At 39.7% G+C, this 21,230-nt stretch overlaps 1 protein-coding gene across 2 annotated transcripts in view; it reads right to left on the bottom strand.

The window, feature by feature from the left end:
- Positions 1-4,593: 4,593 nt before the first annotated feature.
- LOC311631188 (stonin-1-like) overlaps positions 4,594-21,230 on the bottom strand; it is a 41,818-nt gene continuing 25,181 nt past the window's right edge. For both annotated transcript variants that reach the window (XM_084901006.1, XM_084901007.1), the window contains 3 exons: positions 15,989-17,965; positions 11,231-11,433; positions 4,594-7,579 (listed from right to left, as the gene is read on the bottom strand). In XM_084901006.1, coding sequence (XP_084757132.1) covers positions 7,505-7,579; positions 11,231-11,433; positions 15,989-17,918 — 2,208 coding nt within the window. In that variant the 5' untranslated portion in view covers positions 17,919-17,965 and the 3' untranslated portion in view covers positions 4,594-7,504. The remainder of the gene's footprint in view (positions 7,580-11,230; positions 11,434-15,988; positions 17,966-21,230) is intronic.

The raw sequence follows: 21,230 nt of genomic DNA, 5'->3' as shown, positions 1-21,230 counted from the left end.
AGCCATCTGTTGTCTCCACACCCAGTTGTCTGTCACGGTCACCTACGATTTCTATGTTGCTTGCCAAATTCAGCGGCCACTTCTTAGTTGTCCTCTTATCCTATTAGCAACACTTGAGACAGCTGTTACATTTACTCCACATAGCTTCTCATCTCCCACCCCTTTACTGAATCATCCTCCTTTTCCTGCACTCTAAACTTCAGAGTCCAAACACTCAGTTCTCAGACCACCTCTACTCTTCATATTCAGTGAGCTTATCCAGTTCCACGGCTTCTAGTACTTATAGCTCTAAATGTTACATCTCCAGCCCAGACCTCTTTCCAATGATACACTCAATTGATACCTGTTGTCTCCATTTGGATGTCTGATAAGCATCTAAATGTTAACACACCAAAACCTGAATATCTGATCTTTCTCCCCAAAACTTGCACCTACAGCAGTCTTATTTTTCTCCATAAAAGACAGCTCCATGTTTTAGTTGTTGAGGCCAAAAATCTGGCAGTCATTTTTGGTTCTCATCTTTCCCTCATGCTGGGAATCTCATTCAATCTATCAGCATACCTATTAGCTCTGTTTTCCAATGGGTTCTGAGTCCAACCATTTTTCATCTCCCATCACCATTGCTAGTGACCATCTCTCACCTGGGTTAGTGCAATAGACACTTATTATTGAACCCAATGGTTCTCAACCTTTCTAATGCCGCTGCCCTTTAATACAGTCCTCATGTTGTTTGTGGTGACCCCCATCCATAAAATTATTTCCATTGCTACTTCATAACTGTAATTTTGCTGTTATGAATCCTAATGTAAATATCTGTGTTTTCCGATGGTCTTAGGCGACCCTGTTAGCGGTTCTCAACCTGTGGGTTGTGAACCAGAGGTTGAGAACCGCTGTAGAGCCTAAGGGTCCTGGGCTCCATTCCGATGAAGGGCACGTACCTCGGTTGAGGCTTCCGGCCCTGGTTGGGGGCATGCAGGAGGCAACCAATCGATATGTCTCCCTCACATCAGTGTTTCTGTCTCTCCCTCTCCATTCCACTCTCTCTGAAAATCAATGGGAAAAAATATCCTCAGGTGAGGGTTTGTTTTTTTTTAAGTCAACAAAAACATATTCTTAAAATATATATTTTTGGAAGGATATTGTTCTAACAGGCTTTATAAAAGAGGACAACATCCACCCAGAAAGGTTTTGGAGAGGAAGATAGTGCCCATCTTGAAAAGACAAAGCCCATTACTGACATCTCCCATCACCATTGCCTCAACAACTACACAGGGTGAAAAGGCTCATTCCTGAGTCCAGGTGGCCTGAAATATTCTCCTGAAAGCATATATTTGCTTGTTCTTACCTTAAGAATCTGAAAGTACAATCCTAGGCTGAAGCATTTTTGAGACCACATTGACCTTGATACATGCAACTGAAGCTCAGAAGTCAAACAGGATGGAATCATTATAATTGTTTATAAATCTTTTAAAGTAAGCAGATTTTAAGTTTATTAACTCTCATTAGAAAAAGTATTGAATATGTTTGAAATATGTTGGGAAGAATGTCACTCTTTTTCTGTTCCTAGCTAGCACTTAGAAATGTTTACAGATTAGCATGGTATTTAAATCTTTGGGATGTATAAAATTGTATTCAACAGCATTTTTAGACAAAGCATTAAGAATACTTCTAAGTGTTTGTCTAGATGATTAATTTTAAATATACTCCACTGGACTCCCAATGCTTTGAGATGCTTTACAAAATGCCCCCAAGATCTTGTATTACAAGGAACCACCAAATTCAAATGTTTCTAATGCTGAGGAGCAGCAGCTTGCATGTGAGCGCCCTCTTCTGTTTCCAGAATATACCGCAAAATGCCTTACAAGAAATTTACAATTCTGGATAGTACAAAATGGGCTTTCTGAGAAAACTCCAACACACACAATCATGTTCTTGAAATAAGTTATCCACTCACCTGTGGCTTAGAAGGCTGTTTTGGAGCAGATGCAGAAGGGGAAGATAAAGGAAAATTTTCAACCCCCTAAGCCAAATGATGGTTTGCATTTCTTCACTAAGAAGTTTCATAGAAATGAACTTCATTCAATCTTTTAATGTTGGGTGGTGAGCATGCAATAGAGTATACATATGTTGTATTATAAATCCCCTGAAATTTATATACTGTTTCTAACCAATATTATCGCAATAATTTTTTTAAATGGGGAAACTAATCTGTTTTCCTTTTCCTTACGGATGAAAGATGAATTTAAAGACAGTATTATCTGAAACGTTTTTTATAATTTATATTCTTTATTGTTTAAAGTATTACATATGTACCTAAAACTTTTATTCTATTGTTTTTTAATTCAACTATTTGCTTTCTGACCAGTTGGCCTTGCTTTAGAAATTAATTTACAGTCAAATTCTTATTTAGATGCCAGTTCCAAGTAGGAACTTTTAAATACAATTGTGACAAGAAAATTATTTTATTTCATAGACACTGGGAAAATATGAAGGTTACACCCCATTAAATTGCCATCAAGAATGGATAAATTTTATAAGATTCAATCCAATACATCCAGCCCTGTGCTTTAGGACCTTGGGGAAGGGCATACGAGGTTCCTGGAGTAGATAGAATAGCTCCAGAGGCTGGGGAGGGGCTGGAAGAGAGCAAAATCTAGTGGAATCACTGTGTGTGTACACCAAGCATGTCAAACTCGTGGCTGGTGGGCTGTTGCAGACCACTGGCCATGAGTTTGATGTGGTTGGTGTACACAAAGTGGGTGACAGTGAGACAAAACAGGAAAGAATTGATGGATGAGAATTTGAGAGGTTTTGTTACAAATATGACCAGTGTTAGGATACTTAATCCTTTATTGTTCCTAAAGAATTAGAGCCACGCCTTGTTAATTCCAGCAGTAGCTAAAACAGTGCTTAACAATCTGGCCTGTATAAAGTTTTATTTCCTGAGGCAGTTTTGAAATTTAACTTCAATATGAAAGAAAAGTTAAATTTCAACACATGGAAGTGAGGAGAGTTTGCAAATCTAAAATATGCCTTTAGGGTGGGGGGGGGTCAATATTTGATTATTTTAAGATGGTTATTTTTAAGAAACTATTTTAATATGGTTATTTTTAAGAAAAGACTCAGGAGTAACCTTTGACCTTCCCCCTGCCTAAAATAATTTAAATAGAGGACCTGCTCCAAGAAGGGAGCTATCATCATAGATAACTGTAGTTTGATATAAACTAAATGTGATGGACAGGGAGGAACCCAGCAAAGCCCATTTGGTCAAAGTCTTCTGACCTTTGTTAAAGAGGACCCAGCAAACATTTGTTTACCAAACATTTGCTTTTCATCTCCCTGGGAATTGTCTCCTCCCCTTTGGAGTTCCAAACCAGGATCTCCTGTTCTTTATCCTTAGCTCAAACCCCAACACTGCCCAGCGACTGGGGGTAGGGCAGAATGACACAAGCATCCTGCCCACCCCCATCACTCAGCGCCTGAATATACAAATTAACTGCCATCTTTTTTTGTTCATTTGCATATCACTCCTGATTGGCTGGTGGCGTAGTGAAGTTATGATAAATTTACATGTTTGTCTATTATTCTGTAACATAGCTTTCTAAACATTCAGAAAATTGTTTTAAATGCCCATTGTATCTATAATACTAGTTGCCAAGATTTGAAAATTCTTTAGAATTATCCTGTGGACAAAGTTTGTCCTGTTGTCAGGAAAAAATGCCAAAAATTTTGAATAGTAGCTCATTTGTCCAGGGTACCAACACCTTTCATTGTCTTTGCATTATTTTATAACTCTGTATGTTTTAGAAAACTGATAATACACATAATACAAGTCCATACAAATGCAACTTAATTTTGGGCCAGTAGGGGAAATTGATTATCTATATATATAAAAACCTAAGTGACCATTATGATGCAGGAGCAGACCCCCTGGTGGTCAGTGCTCTCCCACAGCCAACCTCCTGTGGCTGGCCAACCTCACACAGTCCCCCACCCTGGCCAGCCAACCAACCTCCTGCAGTCCTTCCCCTCTCTGCTGGCCGGCCCCAGTAGGCCCCATTAGGCCTCAATCAGGACTGGGCGAGATGGCCCGATTAGCCCCAATTGCTGGCCAGGCTAAGTAAACCCACCTATGCACAAATTCGTGCACTGGGCCTCCCATTGATTATATTAGTGCGCTTTGGATAGATTCATTTTACATCTATTTGTAAATTCATTTCAGAATTCCTTATTTCATGCTTTTGAATTCTCCTTGGAACAAGTTGCAACATCTTAATCCCCTCCTCCACACACACACCCAATTGGTTAATGAGTTAAGTAAAACCATGGGCATATACTCACATTATTTCTTTAGGAGAGTAATGATTATATCCTCTTTTAAAAGTTATCCTTTAACATCCCAAATGATAGTTTGGTGGTATTATTTTTCCAGGATGTACCAAGATGCCATGTCCACTGACTCCTTAATAATAAAGCAGTATACATTCATCTGACAGAGTCAATTGTTTAAGGTTATTGCAATTGATTTCACACCTTTAAAAAAAAATAGCCCCAGACCTTGCAAAAGAAGATATAAGTCCACCACACAGCAAGAATCATTTGAAATACATCTTTAATTTTGAAAAACCAATATGCAATCTACCAAAAACTTTGTTACACAATTATTAAAGCTCAATCTATTTTATATTTGTGTTGCTATGTTATAAAGTAATATTTTAAGTAAGATATAATACTTAATCATTATTAAGGAAGGCTTTCTAACTGAATTTACAAGAAAAGGGCTGTATCATAAGCACAGCTTCAGAATGAAGGTAACGAAACCCTAGAACTGTCCAATATATAAATCACGTTTAAAAAAACACACACAAAACAAATCCAATCTTTATGTGCTAAAAAGTATTTTTTCATACCTTTGTAAATGAATAAACTATTTCTATTCCCATAAGAAGAGAAAATGTCTTTAAATTCTGATCTGTACAATTGATCAAGTAACCATCAAGGCATGAATTCACTTCCACAGTTAATATGATCCTTTGCCTGGGAAGGCACCCAGACCTGAATAATTAGAACCTGGTCAAGTCCTTGGAAGCCTGACATGTGTAATCCAATGTCTGACCCCTAACCAGTCAAACTCAGAAAGGGTTGATCTAAAAGTACCTAAACTAAAATGCTAGAGAGGAGTAGCTCCTCCTTCGCTCTCTTTCATCCTTGCCAACCTTAAAAGCAAGGGGTTTCATTATTATAGTTGTTGTTTTTCAGATCATCATTTACTTTCTAGCAAAGAAGATTCTACTTCTTAATTTGTAAGCCTAAATGGACCCTATCTAATTTTTCACTTATAAGCACTGTGGTCACATATTCTGTCATTTCTGAGGTCAGAAGAATTGTATTAAAAAACCTCTCCTCCCTCCACAGAATGTTAATTTAACTTTAAGTAATGACTATTTAAGGATTCTAATAGATGTGCAAATTAACAATTATGCCAGAGCACCCTGCTGTTAATGCCATCAACCTTTGCATTGCAGAGGAAACTCAATTTGGGCTTTAGTCGGGGGTTTGTTACTAGGTTTCCAACACTAATCTGGAGATGCTCCTGAAGGCTGATGGCTGGTGAGTAAGTGACCCCAACAGGGAGGTAGTCACAGACTGGGCAACCTGTGAAGCACGAGGGGCGATTAATTGAACCGTTTGCTGAAATTATTCCGAGGTGTAAATATTCATTAAGTCCAACTGAATCAGACTCTGAGTTCTTTATGGGCAGGATGCTATTAAACAGATCTGAAAGGAAAGGCAGTAATTAATCCAGCGAACTTTGCTGGCACCTGGAGCAGCAACACCCGCAGCCGCCTTCATATTTGCGTTGAGCAGACTGAAGTCTCTCCAGAGTGTGCCACACCAGAGGATGGGGAAAGATGGTGAAATTTTTCTTAATGATGCACTCACAGATTTGCCCTCCAATACATCAACAGTGAGTCTCAAGCATAGGATATTATGAGCAATGCATCAAGTGGAGTTAAAAAGAGCAATAACACTTCATTTGAACAGTCAACTTCTGCGTTCCTTGCTGTTACAGCAAAATAATGAAAAACAATAAAATCTGCTGATTGATACAAACCATCATACATGTTCGCTTTAATCTGGTTTTGGAACAGATTACAATGAATGTGACACAGCATTAAATAAAACATAAGACATAAACTCTGGGCCGACCAATAAATGTTGTTTGGAAGAACATTAGTATATCAGTTTTTATTCAAAACAAATCTAGTAAATAGAGAAAAATATGTCCTAATCATACTGTAGATTCAACATAAATTGAAGCTGTGTTAATACCAAATGGAGGACTTTGTTTTTCAGGCTAAAAAAAATACCTAGAATATAGATTTCATGAATTTTAAAATTTGACCTTTCCCTGTAAATATTGAAAGAAGTTATAAACAGAATTATAACTGCTAATGTTATTGGCTTTTCATTAGAAACCAAACATTTAGCTGAGTGGAGAACAGAAATGTCAAAAATCTAGGGAAAATAATCTAATGTTTTTCATTTTGCTCTAAATTTAGTAGAACTAGCATAAAATAATCATGAGCTAGGCTTCTACTCAAGGGAGACTTATGTTAATCACAAATAATACTTTATCAAAATACATTCTTAGAGTCTGTACTTTTGGGAAAGAATATTCATGAAGTTTAAAAATTCATCTTTAATGCACATAAATATTTTAAGTGGTGTCCAATCCTGGGATTCCATTTTAAAAGAAATCTCTCCAAGCAAAAGGCAATAGGTCTTAGTGACTGGTACTAAAATATGTATATCAACAGAAATAGCTTCTTTGCGGCCAACACCAGAATACAAATACATTTTGAAAACAACAATACGGGTGGGGTGGGGGGGAGACAGGTACCAAATAAACAGCCAATGATTACTTGCAATGTGATAAGAGGACAGGAAGATAAATAATTCAAAATCACAGACTCTTCCACATCTCCATTTTAGCTTGTGGTTTCAGGATCAATCTATACCGACCCACATTTCAGAGATGAGCAGGAGGGAAAATTAAGTATTTTGGTTTATGTTTCTTTTGACGGCCTCACCCTCCGGTACAGGTGCTAACATGGCAAGAAAAAATAGGGACCGGGGGATAATAAATATGACAGCTGGGTAATCCAAAGCACAAAACAATCAGCCACCGAGTAATCAAAAAACAAAACCCCTTTAGCCAAACTGGGTCACACACTGAATAACAGCGCCTTTGAGCTTCAATAGGAAGCAGAAACATCACGCAAATTACAGGCACATTTTAGATCAAATCCCTGGGGCATAAATATATTGAAAAGCATAAAATACAGATTGTTCAGTTTCACGTCTAAACTTCTCCAAACACAGTCAGCCACTGGACACTGTCCTAAGCCCTCTATTCAGAAGTCATTTCCACTAGATAGTAGCGGAACTGTGTGTGATTTCTGTTTGAAAAGTGGGTTGTCATCACTAATTCTTGCTATTCCTACTGAGTGATGCAATCACCAGCTTTATCTGGGTCTTCTCCATCGATTTTAATCCACTTCTTTTCTATTTCAACCTGTTATGCAAAAGCAAAAACACAAGCAGCATTAACAAATGCAACACAGCACTAGCACCTGTTCAGTCCCATTTCATACAGGAAGCATGCTCTGCAGCCACATCACCCTTTGGACACACACAGCCCTTCCACCCTCTTCATGACAGTTTCTTAGTGAGGACCTCTCCTCTCCTTTTGGGCAACAGAGGCCGGCCTCCCCGACCCCAATCCTTCCTCTAGGGTCAAGTCTTAAAAAGAACTAAAACTCTCCTCTCTTCTAAGTCAAGCATCATTTTAATAAAATGTCCTCAGAATATATATATTGATAACACAGACTTTCAGCTAGGCATGTAATCGATTATATCCTCATATCATAGACCCAGGCCTTGGCCCACCTAAGATAACACAGACCACTCTCAATAAGGAAGCCATCATCAACCTGTATCCTATTACCCCATTTGATTCTCTTCCTCGGATCTGTCACTATTTGAAATTACATTATTTATTTGTTTTCTAATTGTTTTTTGTTCCCCACTAGAAGGTAAGCTGCATGTGGACAAGGCAGTATCTCATTCACTCTTGTATCCCCAGCATCTAGAGCAGTTCCTGGCACTTAGAAATGGCTCAATAAACATTTACTAAATGTAAGATTACATTTTGAAACCAACTACCACCCAGTGCAGGTCAATTAGTAAATGCTATTAAACTAGAGACTCTGTTGCACAATTTTGAGCTGCCCTTCGACACCATGTGAAACGGGCACACCCTGTGAATAGAAAACTAGGCATAGAGGAAGTCTCTGTGTGCACTCGGCCCACATTTCATTCACACAGAACACTTATATACCTAGAGTTACAGGTCAGGTTCCCCAAGATGCAAAGTCTGAGGTGGATAATGGTGTGCAGAAGGTCTACTGGAGAGTGCTGTTGGGGTTGACACCTGATGGGGGAGGGAGAAGGGGGGAGAAGGAAGGAAGCAGAACAGGAAGAAGGAGAAGCTGGGCTGAAGGAGGTCACAGTAAAGGCTTCGGCTGATGCCCAGGGAGAGCCAAAGCTAGGATTACCCTGTGGAGTTACCCAAGCTGAGGCAAAGGGTCTTCACACTCCTGCATCCAGCAGTCACTGAACGAAAGCTGCCCCAGGAAGAGCGCAGGATCTGGAGCCTTCTTCAGCCAGGGCAATTCCCAGCTGCCCGGGGGGGGGGGGGGCCAGGGGGACGGACGGACAAGTGCTTAGGTCCCCACGGGGCCACACAGGACAGATGGTCCAAAATAAAGAAAACTCCTGACAGACTGCTGTTTATCCAAACCACAATCAAAACACCAGTTGGTGTTTATGAGTCAAAAAATCAGAATGGCATTAATCATAGCTGAGATTCAAGCAACATCCTATCTAATAAAGAGGGAATATGCTAATTGACCCTTGTGCCATTGCAAAGATGGCGGCGCCCACAGCCAAAAGATGGTGGTGCCCAGTCCCCTCAGCCCTGCTGGGGCAGCAGGGGCCCGCCCCCAAGCAGGTCTGGCCACTCTGTGTACCTACCTCCAGAGTCCCCCAGTCCCCTCAACCCCCCAGGTCCCCAGGGCTGGCCCAAGGGATGACCAAACAAATGAACAAGCAGGCTGCGTGAGGCAACCAAGCAGGCAGAGGGGTTAGTGAGGGATGGCCAAATGACTGAACAAGCAGGCTGTGTGGAGTGACCAGGACAGCAGGAGGGTGCTGTTGGAGGCAACCAGGCTGGCAGGAGGAGGGGGCAATTGGAGGCAACCAGACTGGCGGGGGGGGGGGGGGGGAGGGGGGGGCAGTTAAGGGCTACCAGGCTGGCAGGAGGGTAAGTTGGGAGCAACCAGGCCAGCAAGGGGGGCAGTTGGGGGCAATTAGGCTGGCAGGAGGGCATTGAGGGGTGACTAGGCTGACGGGGGGCAACTGGGGGCAACCAGGCCAGCAGGGGTGGGCAGTTAGGGGCAACCAGACAGGCAGCAGGCAGGTGAGCAATTAGGAGCCAGTGGTCCAGGATTGTGAGAGGGATATCTGATTGCTAGTTTAGACAGTTTGTCGGACATACCCCAAGGGGTCTCAGATTGGAGAGGGTGCAGACTGGGCTGAGGGGACACCCCTGTACATGAATTTTGTAGATTTCAAAGTATTAGAAAGTATAAAATACTACTCATGTGCAAGATAAAAAGAAAAATAAATTCTAAACAGAACCACCTACTTGTAATTTACTGTTTACAGTTTTTTAACTTTGGAAATATTTTCTAATTAAACGAAATACTGGTAAACAAAATCAGTGATGCATCACCATTTCAAAATACTATGAGAAATAACCAATCAGAAAGGATATATTCACCCCTATGTTCATAGCAGCACAATTTACAATAGCTAAGATTTGGAAACAGCCTAAGTGCCCATCAGCAGATGAGTGGATTAAAAAACTGTGGTACATCCATACAATGGAATACTCTGCTGCTGTAAAAAGAAGGAATTCTTACCATTTGCAACAGCATGGATGGAAATGGAGAGCATTATGCTAAGCAAAATAAGCCAGTCAGAGAAAGATAAATATACATGATCTCATTCATTTATGGATAATAAAGAATATTATAAACTGAACAAAAATAGATTCAGAGGCAGAGAAGCATAGAACAGACTGTCAAACTACAGCTGGAAGGCTGGGGAGTGTTGGGGTAAGGAGCTTAGAGATCATCTGAAGGACTTGTACGTATGCGTATAAGAATAACCAATGGAAACAAGACACTGTGGGGGAGGGGGAAGGGCATATGCTGTGGGGTAGGGGAGGCCGGGGGAATATCAATGGGGGGAAAAGGAGACATATGTACTACTATTTGTAATACTTTAAACAATAAAATAAAAATTAAAAAAAAATTATAAAAAGATATTATGGGAAATATATGGCAGAGTTTATGTCTAAATCTACTAACTTTGAAGAGGAGAAAAAAAGCCAGTTTAGAAACAGGTGCAAATGTATGCCACTCTTGAATTCATCTGGCCTAAGGATGCAGAAGCACTGATGGTGAACATTTAAAAATTGTTGTAATAGAGTAACTTCACATTTCCCAAGGGATGCTTCACAGAATACCATTTTGGAAGATATAGATATACATTTTACATGCATATGCCCATACAGACCAGATTCCATACTCAATAAGTTGGAGGAAACGAGTTTAAGGTTAACAAGCTTCTTTAATGCAGGTCTTCTCAGAGCCTTCATTTAACATTAATTTACAATATGGCATTCCCGAACTTTTTTTTTCTCTTGGATACATGTCCATAAAACACATATTGGGAAGTGCTAGTCTAACATAATTTTTGTTATAAATATGCTTCTGAAACGTGAATTCATTGTTATAAATATGCTTCTGAAATGTGAATTCATTTTCCATTGATGAGAGCTGATTAAGTATGTAGCACTGTGTGCTCAGGCTCCTAACATTCTCTAGAACTGAGAAGGGACAAACGAGGCTCACTGGTGACCATCAAGTTTCCATAGTTAAGCTCTTTTTTTAGCTCAAACACACACACACACACACACACACACACACACACACACACTCTCACACACTCACTCATACATGGTCACATAAGAGGGCAAAGCAAATATCTAAAACCAATCATGTCACAGCTCTATAGCCCTAAGGGGTTTGGGACGTACCTGGATGTTGTAGCAAGCTCGCTGATGAACATGTTTCTGGGGCTGCACATCGCTCTCCACCCCCAGAGACCTGACCTCGGTCCTTGAGGCACAGGTGTCAAGCATCCCAAACTGAACAGTAGCAAATGGATACCAATCAGAGGGAATTTCTTGGTCAGATCCAAGTTCTAGTTTGTATGACAAACAGTGAGGATGATCAGGACCTTGAGGAAAAAATAAAATTGGTCAGTCAAAGTATTTCAATGGCCATTGAGCATTTCTCTCGAATGAGAGGCACTCATCCCTCTCTTTAATAAGAAATGCCATTAGCACTATGGCAGTGTGAATTCCATTTGAGCAAAATACCATCAAAATTTACAATTCTGCTCTAAAGGGAAATCTTCCATTTTTAAGTACTAACTTTAAAATAAACACAACTTTATTACTGTATACATGTATATATTAACTCCTAAAATTGTTTTCAGTTAAAGTATGCTGTTTCTTTAATTAAAAGATCATTGATACCTTTTAATTAATATGTGTAGGATTTGTAAAAAAAAGTACTGAGGTATATAACATGGTTTTCTACAATGTATGTAGGATTTGTAAAAAAAAAAAAATGTGTGAATTTGTAAAAAAAATAAATAAATAAACTTTTTTAAGTAGACTAAATGAGCTCTTGTAATAATTCTTAATTTATTCATTTTCTTACTATTCTTATTGGTAGTTAATGCAAAAATAAACTCTCTAAATTAGGTCACATTATAAAATAATTCTGAATTTTTTAAAAGTTAAACTCAATGAAATTGTATTACATTTCAGGAACTATTTTAGGCCAAGAATTCCTTTTTCAGTAGAACAAATTATATTTTAGTACATTAATTTCCACTCACCCTTCTTAAAGCTTTGATGAAAACAGACATGCTGTGTAGAGATGGGCATATTGGCTTTGAATGTTTCAATCTAATATTTGTTTTCACTTAATTCAGTGTGTCATTTATTGAGCATCTACTCTACGCCAGGCCAGGCTCTGTGCCAGACCTAGGGCTATCAGATAAATGCAAAACTTTAAGTGTAGTCATATAATGTTTGTGTGAGTGTGTGTGTGTGTGTGTGTGTGTGTGTGTGTGTGATAATGGAATAAAAATATTTCCATTAAATCACTGTAGTAACAGTGATTCTGTTGCATTTTCCACAGCATCTGCATATTCAATGCAGCTATCTGCACTTTAATAAATGTATGAGGTGACAGTAATTTCAAAACCAGATTAAATTACTGTAGCACTGACAGCTTCCGAAATAACATTTCCATCAGAATATAGCTTTAGGCACAAAAACAAGAGTTTAAAGGATTTCACTTAATTCTTAAAAGATAAATTGCCTTTCATCCCTTACAATCTGTTTCTTGTAGAGAGACTAATAGAATTCTAAGGCTGTAAAAGGCCTTGAGAAGGCATCAATCCATTAACCACCAGAGGCTCCTTAGCCCCTCCACCTCTTACATGCAGGGTAGGACCACAGTGGCCTCTGCGGTGCTCTAAGCTACCCAGATCACTGCAGGCAGATGGTAACTTTATTCACACACACACACCCAGGGGAGAGTCCACATCCATTACCGTTTGTTTCTGGTCTTCTGCCTGCAGTGCAGACACAGTAAGTTCATTTAAACTTAACTTAGGAACTCTAATGTCCTTTGTGGCACACAGTGGTGAGGAACACAAGCACTGGACCCAGATTGCCCAAAGCCCAGGCCCGGCTCTGCTACTTAAAAGCTGTGTAATCCTAGACAAATAACTTGACCTCTCTGAGCCTTGGTTTCCCCATATGAAAATGAGGGTGATGGTGATGATGATAATAATAACATAAACCTTACAGGATTGTTATAAGGATTAAATAAAACAATCAACAAACCTAGACACTAACACCATGTTATACCATAGATAGAAGTGGGGGATATATATGATTACTTTACAAAGTACTATTCAATGGTAAGTACAATATTATTATTTAAGTACTATAGTTTTGCTAATGAAGCGACAGTGAATTCTACATTTTTACAGCTGAAAATTATATTGGAGATTATCTAATTAGATATTCACATTTTAAAGGGGAGAAAAAAAAATTTTGGTGCCTTCTGCATTCAAAATTACCAAAGTTAAAGACCTAGTACTCCAAAAAAATATTAGGAACAAAATCTTTCTACTTGCTTGTCTTAAAAACTGGTAAAAGGTAAAGGAGAGCAATTGTTCCTTTAAGTTTTCTGGCATATTTTCCTTGGCTTTTAAAAACTCTAAATACTCTACAATGTTTAATAACATACTCCTTCTCCTTTAGACTTTGAGCTCCATGAGGAGAGGTATCATGTCTGTCCCCAGGACAATGTTTGGCACGTTTGTGGCTCCATGGATATTTGATGAATTTTTAAAAAGGAAAGAAAGAATAAAAAAGGTAAATCATGTTATTTATCTCAGTACTGACCAGCAGGGGGCACTCTCGGGCTTTGGTAATTGCTATTCTCTCACCATAACTTTCTCAGCAAAGGGAATGTAAATTACTTATCTTCTTAGGTCTAGTAGATACTGGTCCTTCTTGAAACAACACATTTCACATCTGAAACAGAACTGTTGCGAGTTGGAAGATATGAATGGAAAGAGTATGATACAAGTGGAGGAGGAGAAAAACAACCAATGTGCTGGTGACAGAGAGCAAAGAGAAAAAGTAAAGGCAATTGGGAAGGTAGAGATAGATGTATTTGTTAATTGGCCCTCACTATTCCCTCTCTCCTTTCTAATTCTATGCCACCTTCCGCACTTTCTTTGGTTAATTAACTTAATATTCTCATCTTTTCCTCTTCTTCCTCTCTCTCCCAACCCACCTCTGTTTCCCAACCCTCCATTCCTCACACCGACCTCCTAACTCCCCACCAAAGCCTGTCCTCAGAGAAAGCTCCTCTGTTCCTTTGCTGTCATTCACATCTTTGTCTGAATAAACTATCTGAGCTACCTTCCCAAGACCAACTTCTGTTGTAAAATGAAAGACCTGCCCACTGTTAAAATATTAAATATTGACATGTCAGAAGAAGACACATTTAAAGGGCCAGCAGCCCATCCCACCTCCCTTGAAATCACATACATGTAAGTGAAAATGAAGTCAATCCTGATCTCAAAATTCCACAGGAGGAAAGGGTTGTTTTGTTTTTTTTTAATTAGTATCTAGTAGAATAGTTCTTATATTCTCTTTCACTTTCCATTTTAAAATATTTTTTCTAAAAGTGTAGATTTTTCAGAAACTAGCTTGGAAAAGGTAATGTTTTAATGACTTTAAAAACCTGCTGTTCTCTAAACACCCAAGTGCTTTAAAATCATATAGAAAAGTAGATATGTACTCTAAGACATATGTATGTATGGTCCGAGGGCCAACAGCATTGGTATCTGCTGAGGACAGTTGTCAGGCCCCACATGTTGAATCACAGTCTACATTTGAACAAGGTGATTCATGGACACACACAAGTTTGAAAGCACTGCCTTAGAAAAATATTGTCTCTCCACCCCAACCTATTTCTGAACTTCTCTCCTGCGGAGGCAAGTTGCCAGGCAAACCTTTCCCTCTTTGCATTTCCTCTCCCGACCCCCACAATGGTGAAGCCACAAGACTGGACCACAGGATCCCACCCACCTCAGAGACACCTCCTGCCCCCAAACTCTACCTGACACACTCCATTTGCCTTTTCCCTAGGCCTCCTCTTTGCACACAGAGCTAATCTGAACAAAGCAGCTTTGATCCCAAAGGATTTGTTCAGTAAATTATCACTGGAATGCTTGTAAAATGTGTTCTGTGTGGGCCTGGTGCTATGAAATTCTTCAAAAAGAATTCCCAAAGGCCAAGATCAAGTCCAGCCACCTCTCTGGGAAAACCCACTCTTGTAATTGTTCTTTGTGAGCTCAACTGCTAGTACAAACAGGTACAAGGGTAATAACAGAGCTCTGCAGACATAGGGATAGACAGCGCAGGGAGGGATGTTCTCTGCCTAGGGGACCATCATGTTCCACTGGTTGGTAGTTCTCAACACTAGCTGCCTGGGAGAGCCTTTTATCAGCGCCCATGCCTGGGCCTCCCCCCATCAGAGAGTCATGGTTGGGATAGAGCCTAAACATGGGTGTGATGTTTTTAAATCTGATTCTAGGGTCTCTGACAGACAGACAGGGCTGGGAAACAGGTTTTAAAAGGAAGAGTGATGACAGGATCTTCAGCTCTCAGCTAATGGCACCACTGTCCACCTATTTCCCAAAGCCAGAGATCCTGGCCTCCTCCCATGCTCTCCCAGGCCCACAGGGAACCTGTCATTGTCTTGGGGGCACCTCTTTTGAATTTCCTCATCCATCCCTCACAGGCCCAGTGAAAGGCCCAGATGAAAACGCAAGTTAGAAGCATAAGAAAATGAAAGTGGTATACTCACAATGCAGATCTTTGAAGATTAATCAGGAAATCTAATGTCAAGAAGTCAATTACAAGTTTTCCCTGTGTGCCACCACGTACAACTAAATCCTAGCCTAGTATACACACACACACACACACACACACTTATCTGGCAGATACAGGCACAAAAGAATGAAATACGCCAGTTGTTTAACTAAATGTTCCATCTTCCACCCAGCAATGTATAAGCATGTCCTCAGCTGACCTAAGTTACCATCTGACTCAGCCTCATTTCAATCTAAATAGGGTGAAAACATTGAAGCTGTTTCACATGCAAATCAACTTAAGGTGTTGAATATTTACTTGAATGTTTATCAGGAAGCCGATCGATCTTCCATACCACGGCCCGGTAGGCACTCTCATATTTTGCTGACCCCACAGTGACCTGTATGACAGGTTCAGATTCGGGTTCATGTAAACTCCCCAAACATGCCCGGCGGTTCATTTTGGCTTTCAGAGACTTCTGCCTCTGGAGGTTCATGGTCCAGAGAGCCTTGATCCACTGCGAGGGGACAGGAAAGTGTATCATTACGTTGTCACAGGACCTCAAGGAGCTGGCCTGGGATGATTTCTGAGGCAACGGGGTCATGTTGACAAAGGCCTGAAGCTCCACATATGCCCCCTGGACGACCACTACAGACTTCAGGGAAAAGGGAAGTTCTTCCCCGTTATACAACGTCTTGAAACGCATCAGCTCAAACCGGCAGGCATCCAGAGGCACAAACTTAATGATTCGTGATCGCTCAAATTCTTCTGCTTTCACACACTTATGAAAATGATATTCAAGAATATCAATCCCCTTCTTTTCTGGGTCTGTTTCAAAATACTGTTCATTTCGCTTCTGCAGCTCAAGATCGTTTAATGTTAAGAAGCATTCCGAGTTCCCATTCACAAAGCAGAGGCAACAGATCTGAGTTATCACAGCACTTTCAACCAATTTCCCTTCTTCTTTAGTGATTTTACCCCAAAAGTTGTCCACAATTTCGAGGGAGATTTCTTGTTCCTCGTAGTTCTTTTTTGGTTTGGGAACAGCTGGCAGCTTCATCAGCTCCTCCTCCACAGTGGTCAGAAACTCGAGGAAGTCATGGTACTCAATGGATCCCAACTTCAGCATCTGCTCTATGTCTGGCTCATGAATGACTTCCGTCTTCGAATGGTACTTTCTCTTTTCTGTGTAGGACACATGTTCAATCTTCACAGTATGGATTTTTCCCGCCACGGTGAAGTTCTCGAGTTTGGGTTCAGAAAGCCTACACTGTGAATCAAGCTGTAACTCTTTAAATGGTTTTTCTAACCCCTTCTCATAATACATTTGCAAAATTCCTCCAGGTAAGACTTTTAAAAAAATGGGCCCCCACTGACGGGAAGACATCATGTTCTTCTTCTCAGGGATTCTCAGCATGAAAGACCATCCAGGCTTGGGCTGACTCCTGAAGAGGGTGTGGGAGACAAAGGAAGAGCCTGTATCTGCAGCATCCAGACACTGCATAGGCAAACTTCCAAATGAGTCTTGGTCCTCAACTGATTGGAGGTGTTCAAGCTTCTTACAGATGTAGTTGAGTGAACACTGATTTAAGCTTTTTTGATCAATGGGCATTTCTTTGTCTCTTGATGGGAATCCCTTTTTGCTTCCTGGAGGGTCAAAGGTGAACTGGGAAGCACTGCCTTCTTCTTTCCAAAATGGACTTGAAAAGGCACAGTCCTCCTGAAAATACTGAAACTGAGGAGCCTCACTTTGGAACCCCAGGCTTTCGGCTTGTGGAGGATTAACTTCATCTGGAAGATCCACTTTGGGAACTGGAGGTGTGCATGAGTGATCTTTGGGCAAGGAAGCATGGGGTACACAGGTTGGTTTAGTAGACACTAAGGAAGAATCTGCTGCAGGTGCTGTGAGTGGGTTGTTTGAAGATAATTCTGGAATAGGATAAAGCACATGAGTCCCTGCTTTGGGGAAGCCAGGAATTCCTGGGAAGTCTTTGGTAGGTGTAGAAAGAGGAGAGTTACTTGGAGGTCCTGGACTGAAGTAGAAGTCTATGATGGGAGAGGGGAGGGGGGTACTGTTGGTGGAGGAAGACCCACTGGAAAATTCTTTAGGAGTGGAAAGGTTCAGCTTAAGTCCGTTTGGCCTACAGATGCCTTGATTCTCTGGACGGAAATTTTTTGACTTTTGAGAAGATTGAAATGTAGGGTCATCATCAAATGTGACCCAGTTGCCTGGGTTTGTAGAACACATCTTTAAAATCGGATTGTGATCTTGTCAACGATTCAGATGTGTTGTCTCTGTTAAAGGAGAACAAGAAAAGAAGAATAAAATGAGGGGAAAATTTCAATTTACTAAGGTCTTTAGTTCTGAAAAATACTTTGACTTAAAAGCATCCGGATTTACAGATTAACCATGTTCAAAGAAGTGCTTAAAAATTGCAATATTTTTTTATGGCTGAATGGATTTAAAATACAATATCTAACCATATGCTGTGACAAGAGACTCATTTTAGTTTCAAGCACACACATAGGCTGAAAATGAAAGGATAAAAAAATGATATTCTATGCAAACAGAAATCTAAAAAGACCAGGGGGGTAACCATACCATGAGAAAAAATAAGTTTAAGTCAAAAACTATCACAAGAGATAGAGAAGGACATTATGTAATGATAAAGGGGTCAACTTACCAGAAAGATGGAATGATTAAAAGTATATATAACTCAACATTAGCATACCCTAATGTATGAAGCAAACATTAAAAAACTAAATGGAGAAATAGACAAGGACATAATAATAGTAGGACATTTCAATACCCACTTTCAATAATGGATAGGACATTCAGACAGAAGATCAATAAGGAAATGGAGGACTAGAATAACATTATAGATCAAGTGGATGTACAGGACATATCCAAAACATTCCACATAACAACAGTAAAATACACATTCTTCTCAAGCACATACAGAACATTCTCTAGGATAGATCACAGGTTAGGTCACAAAACAAGTCTCAACAAATTTAAGATTGAAATCACACAGGTATCTTTTCCACCACAATAGAAGAAAGTGGAAAGCAATAGCAGAAGGAAAACTAAAAAATTCACAAATATGTAGAAATTAAACAATACACAATGGGTCAAAGAAATAAAAAACAAAATTAGAAAATATCTTGAAACAAAAATTAAAACACAACATACCAAAACTTACGGTATACAGCAAAAGTGGTGCTAAGAGGGGAATTTATGCTGGTAAATGCCTACATTTTCTTAAAAGATCTCAAATAAACAGCCTAACTTTATAGTTCAAAGAACTAAAAAACAAACAAACAAGAACTAAGCCCTAAGTTAGCAGGAAGGAACAAATAAAGATTAGAGCAGAAGTAAATGATATTGGCAATAGAAAATAGAAAAAATATCAACAAAACTAAGAGTCACATTTTTTTTTTAAATCAACAAAATGACAAATCTTAGCTGGACTTAAATAAAATCACAAGTGAAAGAGGAGACATTACAACTAATGTCACAGAAAATTTTTTTTTAATTTATTGGAAGAGACTATGTGAATAATTATGGGCCAACAAATTGATTAACCCAGTAGAAATGGATAAATTCCTAGAAACATAATGTCTACCAAGATCCAATGATAAAGAAATAGGAAATCTGAACTGACCTATACTATAATTAGTGAGAAGACTGAATTTTTAAGGGGTAGAGTATTGCTACCAATATGCACATTGTTGTACAACAGATCTCTCGAACTTTTTTTATTGGCATGGCTAAAACTCCATCCCCATTGAACAGCAATACCCCTTTCCCTCTCCTCCCAGCCCCTGGCAACCATCACTCTACTCTCTGCTTGTATAAATTTGTCTACATCGTGCACTGCTTAACAATGGGGATACATGCTGAGAAATTTGCCATTAGGCAGTTTCATTGTTGTGTGAACATCTTAGATTGTACTTACACAGACTTAGATGTTATAGCCTACCATACACCTAGGCTATATGGTAGAGCCTATTGCTCCTAGGCTACAAGTCTGTAGGGCATGTTATTGTAACAAAACAACATGAGATTAAATCAAGCACAAGAGAAAATGGTGCAATCAAGAGTTGTGGTAAACATAAGAGGTATGAGGCTGCTGCTGGAATAACATGGTGTACTGTTTCACAATGAAAAATTTGAGAATTTTTTTTATTCACTGCAACATTTTTTAATCACTTCAAAAAGTCTTTATTTGAATAATTGTTATGTAGCCAGACCCTGTTAGTGCTCTAGAAAACACAGAAGGAAGAGATAATTAATAATGAACTTATAACCCTCTTTCAGCCCCAAAATATGTGATGTTTACACTTTAGAAGCATTTTCAAATTCATGGTCTCATTTATGAAAACAATCCTGAGAGATGTACATCGTTATTCCCATTTCATAGCAGAGATTACTTGGGTTGAGTCATTGCCTAAAATACTCCAGCTGATTAAAAGGCAAATCTAAGATTTTTTTAAAATAACAGTTTTATTGACATACGACTCATATATAAAATTCACTCTTTAAAGAAAAAAGAAAAGACAATTCAGTGGTATTTAGGACATTCACAGAATTGTACATCACCACTACCAAAGCCCAGAACATTTTTATCACGCTCCTCCCAAATAAACTGCACCTACTCACAGTCACTCCTCATTTTCTTCCTCTCCCAGGTCCTGGAAACCACTGAACTACTTTACTTTCCTGAATTTGCCTAGAATAGACATCTCATATAAATAGAATCTCTACAACTTATGGCCTTTTGGGTCTGGCTTCTTTCACTTAGCATAATGTTTTTAAAACTCATCCATGTAGTAGCACATATCAATCAGTACTTCACTCCTTTTTGTGGCTGAATAATATTTCATTGTGAGAATATCCTATATTTTGCCGAAACCGGTTTGGCTCAGTGGATAGAGCGTCGGTCTGCAGACTGAAAGGTCGCCCGGGTTTGATTCCAGTCAAGGGCATGTACATTGGTTGAGGGCACATCCCCAGTGGGGGGTGTGCAAGAGGCAGCTGGTCGATGTTTCTCTCTCATCGACGTTTCTAGCTATCTATCCCTCTCCCTTCCTCCCTGTAGAAAATCAATAAAATATATTTTAAAAAAAAAAAAAGAATATCCTATATTTTGTTCACTGGTTGATGGACATTTGGTTTGTTTCTATATTTTGTTTATTATAATACTGCTAGGAGCATTTGTGAGTAAGTTTTTTAAGTAATCACTAGAGGCCCAATGGGATCTGGCCTAAACGGGCAATCAGATGTCCCTCTCACAATCCAGGACTGCTAGCTCCCAACTACTCGCCTACCTGCCTGCCTGTCTGATCACCTCCTAACTACTCCCCTGCTGGCCCGGTCACCCCTAATTACTCTCCCTTGGCAGCCTGGTCACCCCCAACTGCCCTCCCCTACTGGCCCAGTAAACCCTAACTACCATCTCTTGCCAGCCTGGTTCCCCCTAACTGCCCTCCCCTGCTGTCCCAGTCACCTCTAACTGCCCTCCCTTGCAGGCCTGGTCCCTCCCAACTGTCCTCCCCT

Source organism: Pipistrellus hanaki (assembly GCF_964339955.1).
Source record: "Pipistrellus hanaki genome assembly, chromosome: 12".
NCBI classification, from domain to species: Eukaryota; Metazoa; Chordata; class Mammalia; order Chiroptera; family Vespertilionidae; genus Pipistrellus; species Pipistrellus hanaki.
This window is presented reverse-complemented; position numbering and strand designations above follow the sequence as displayed.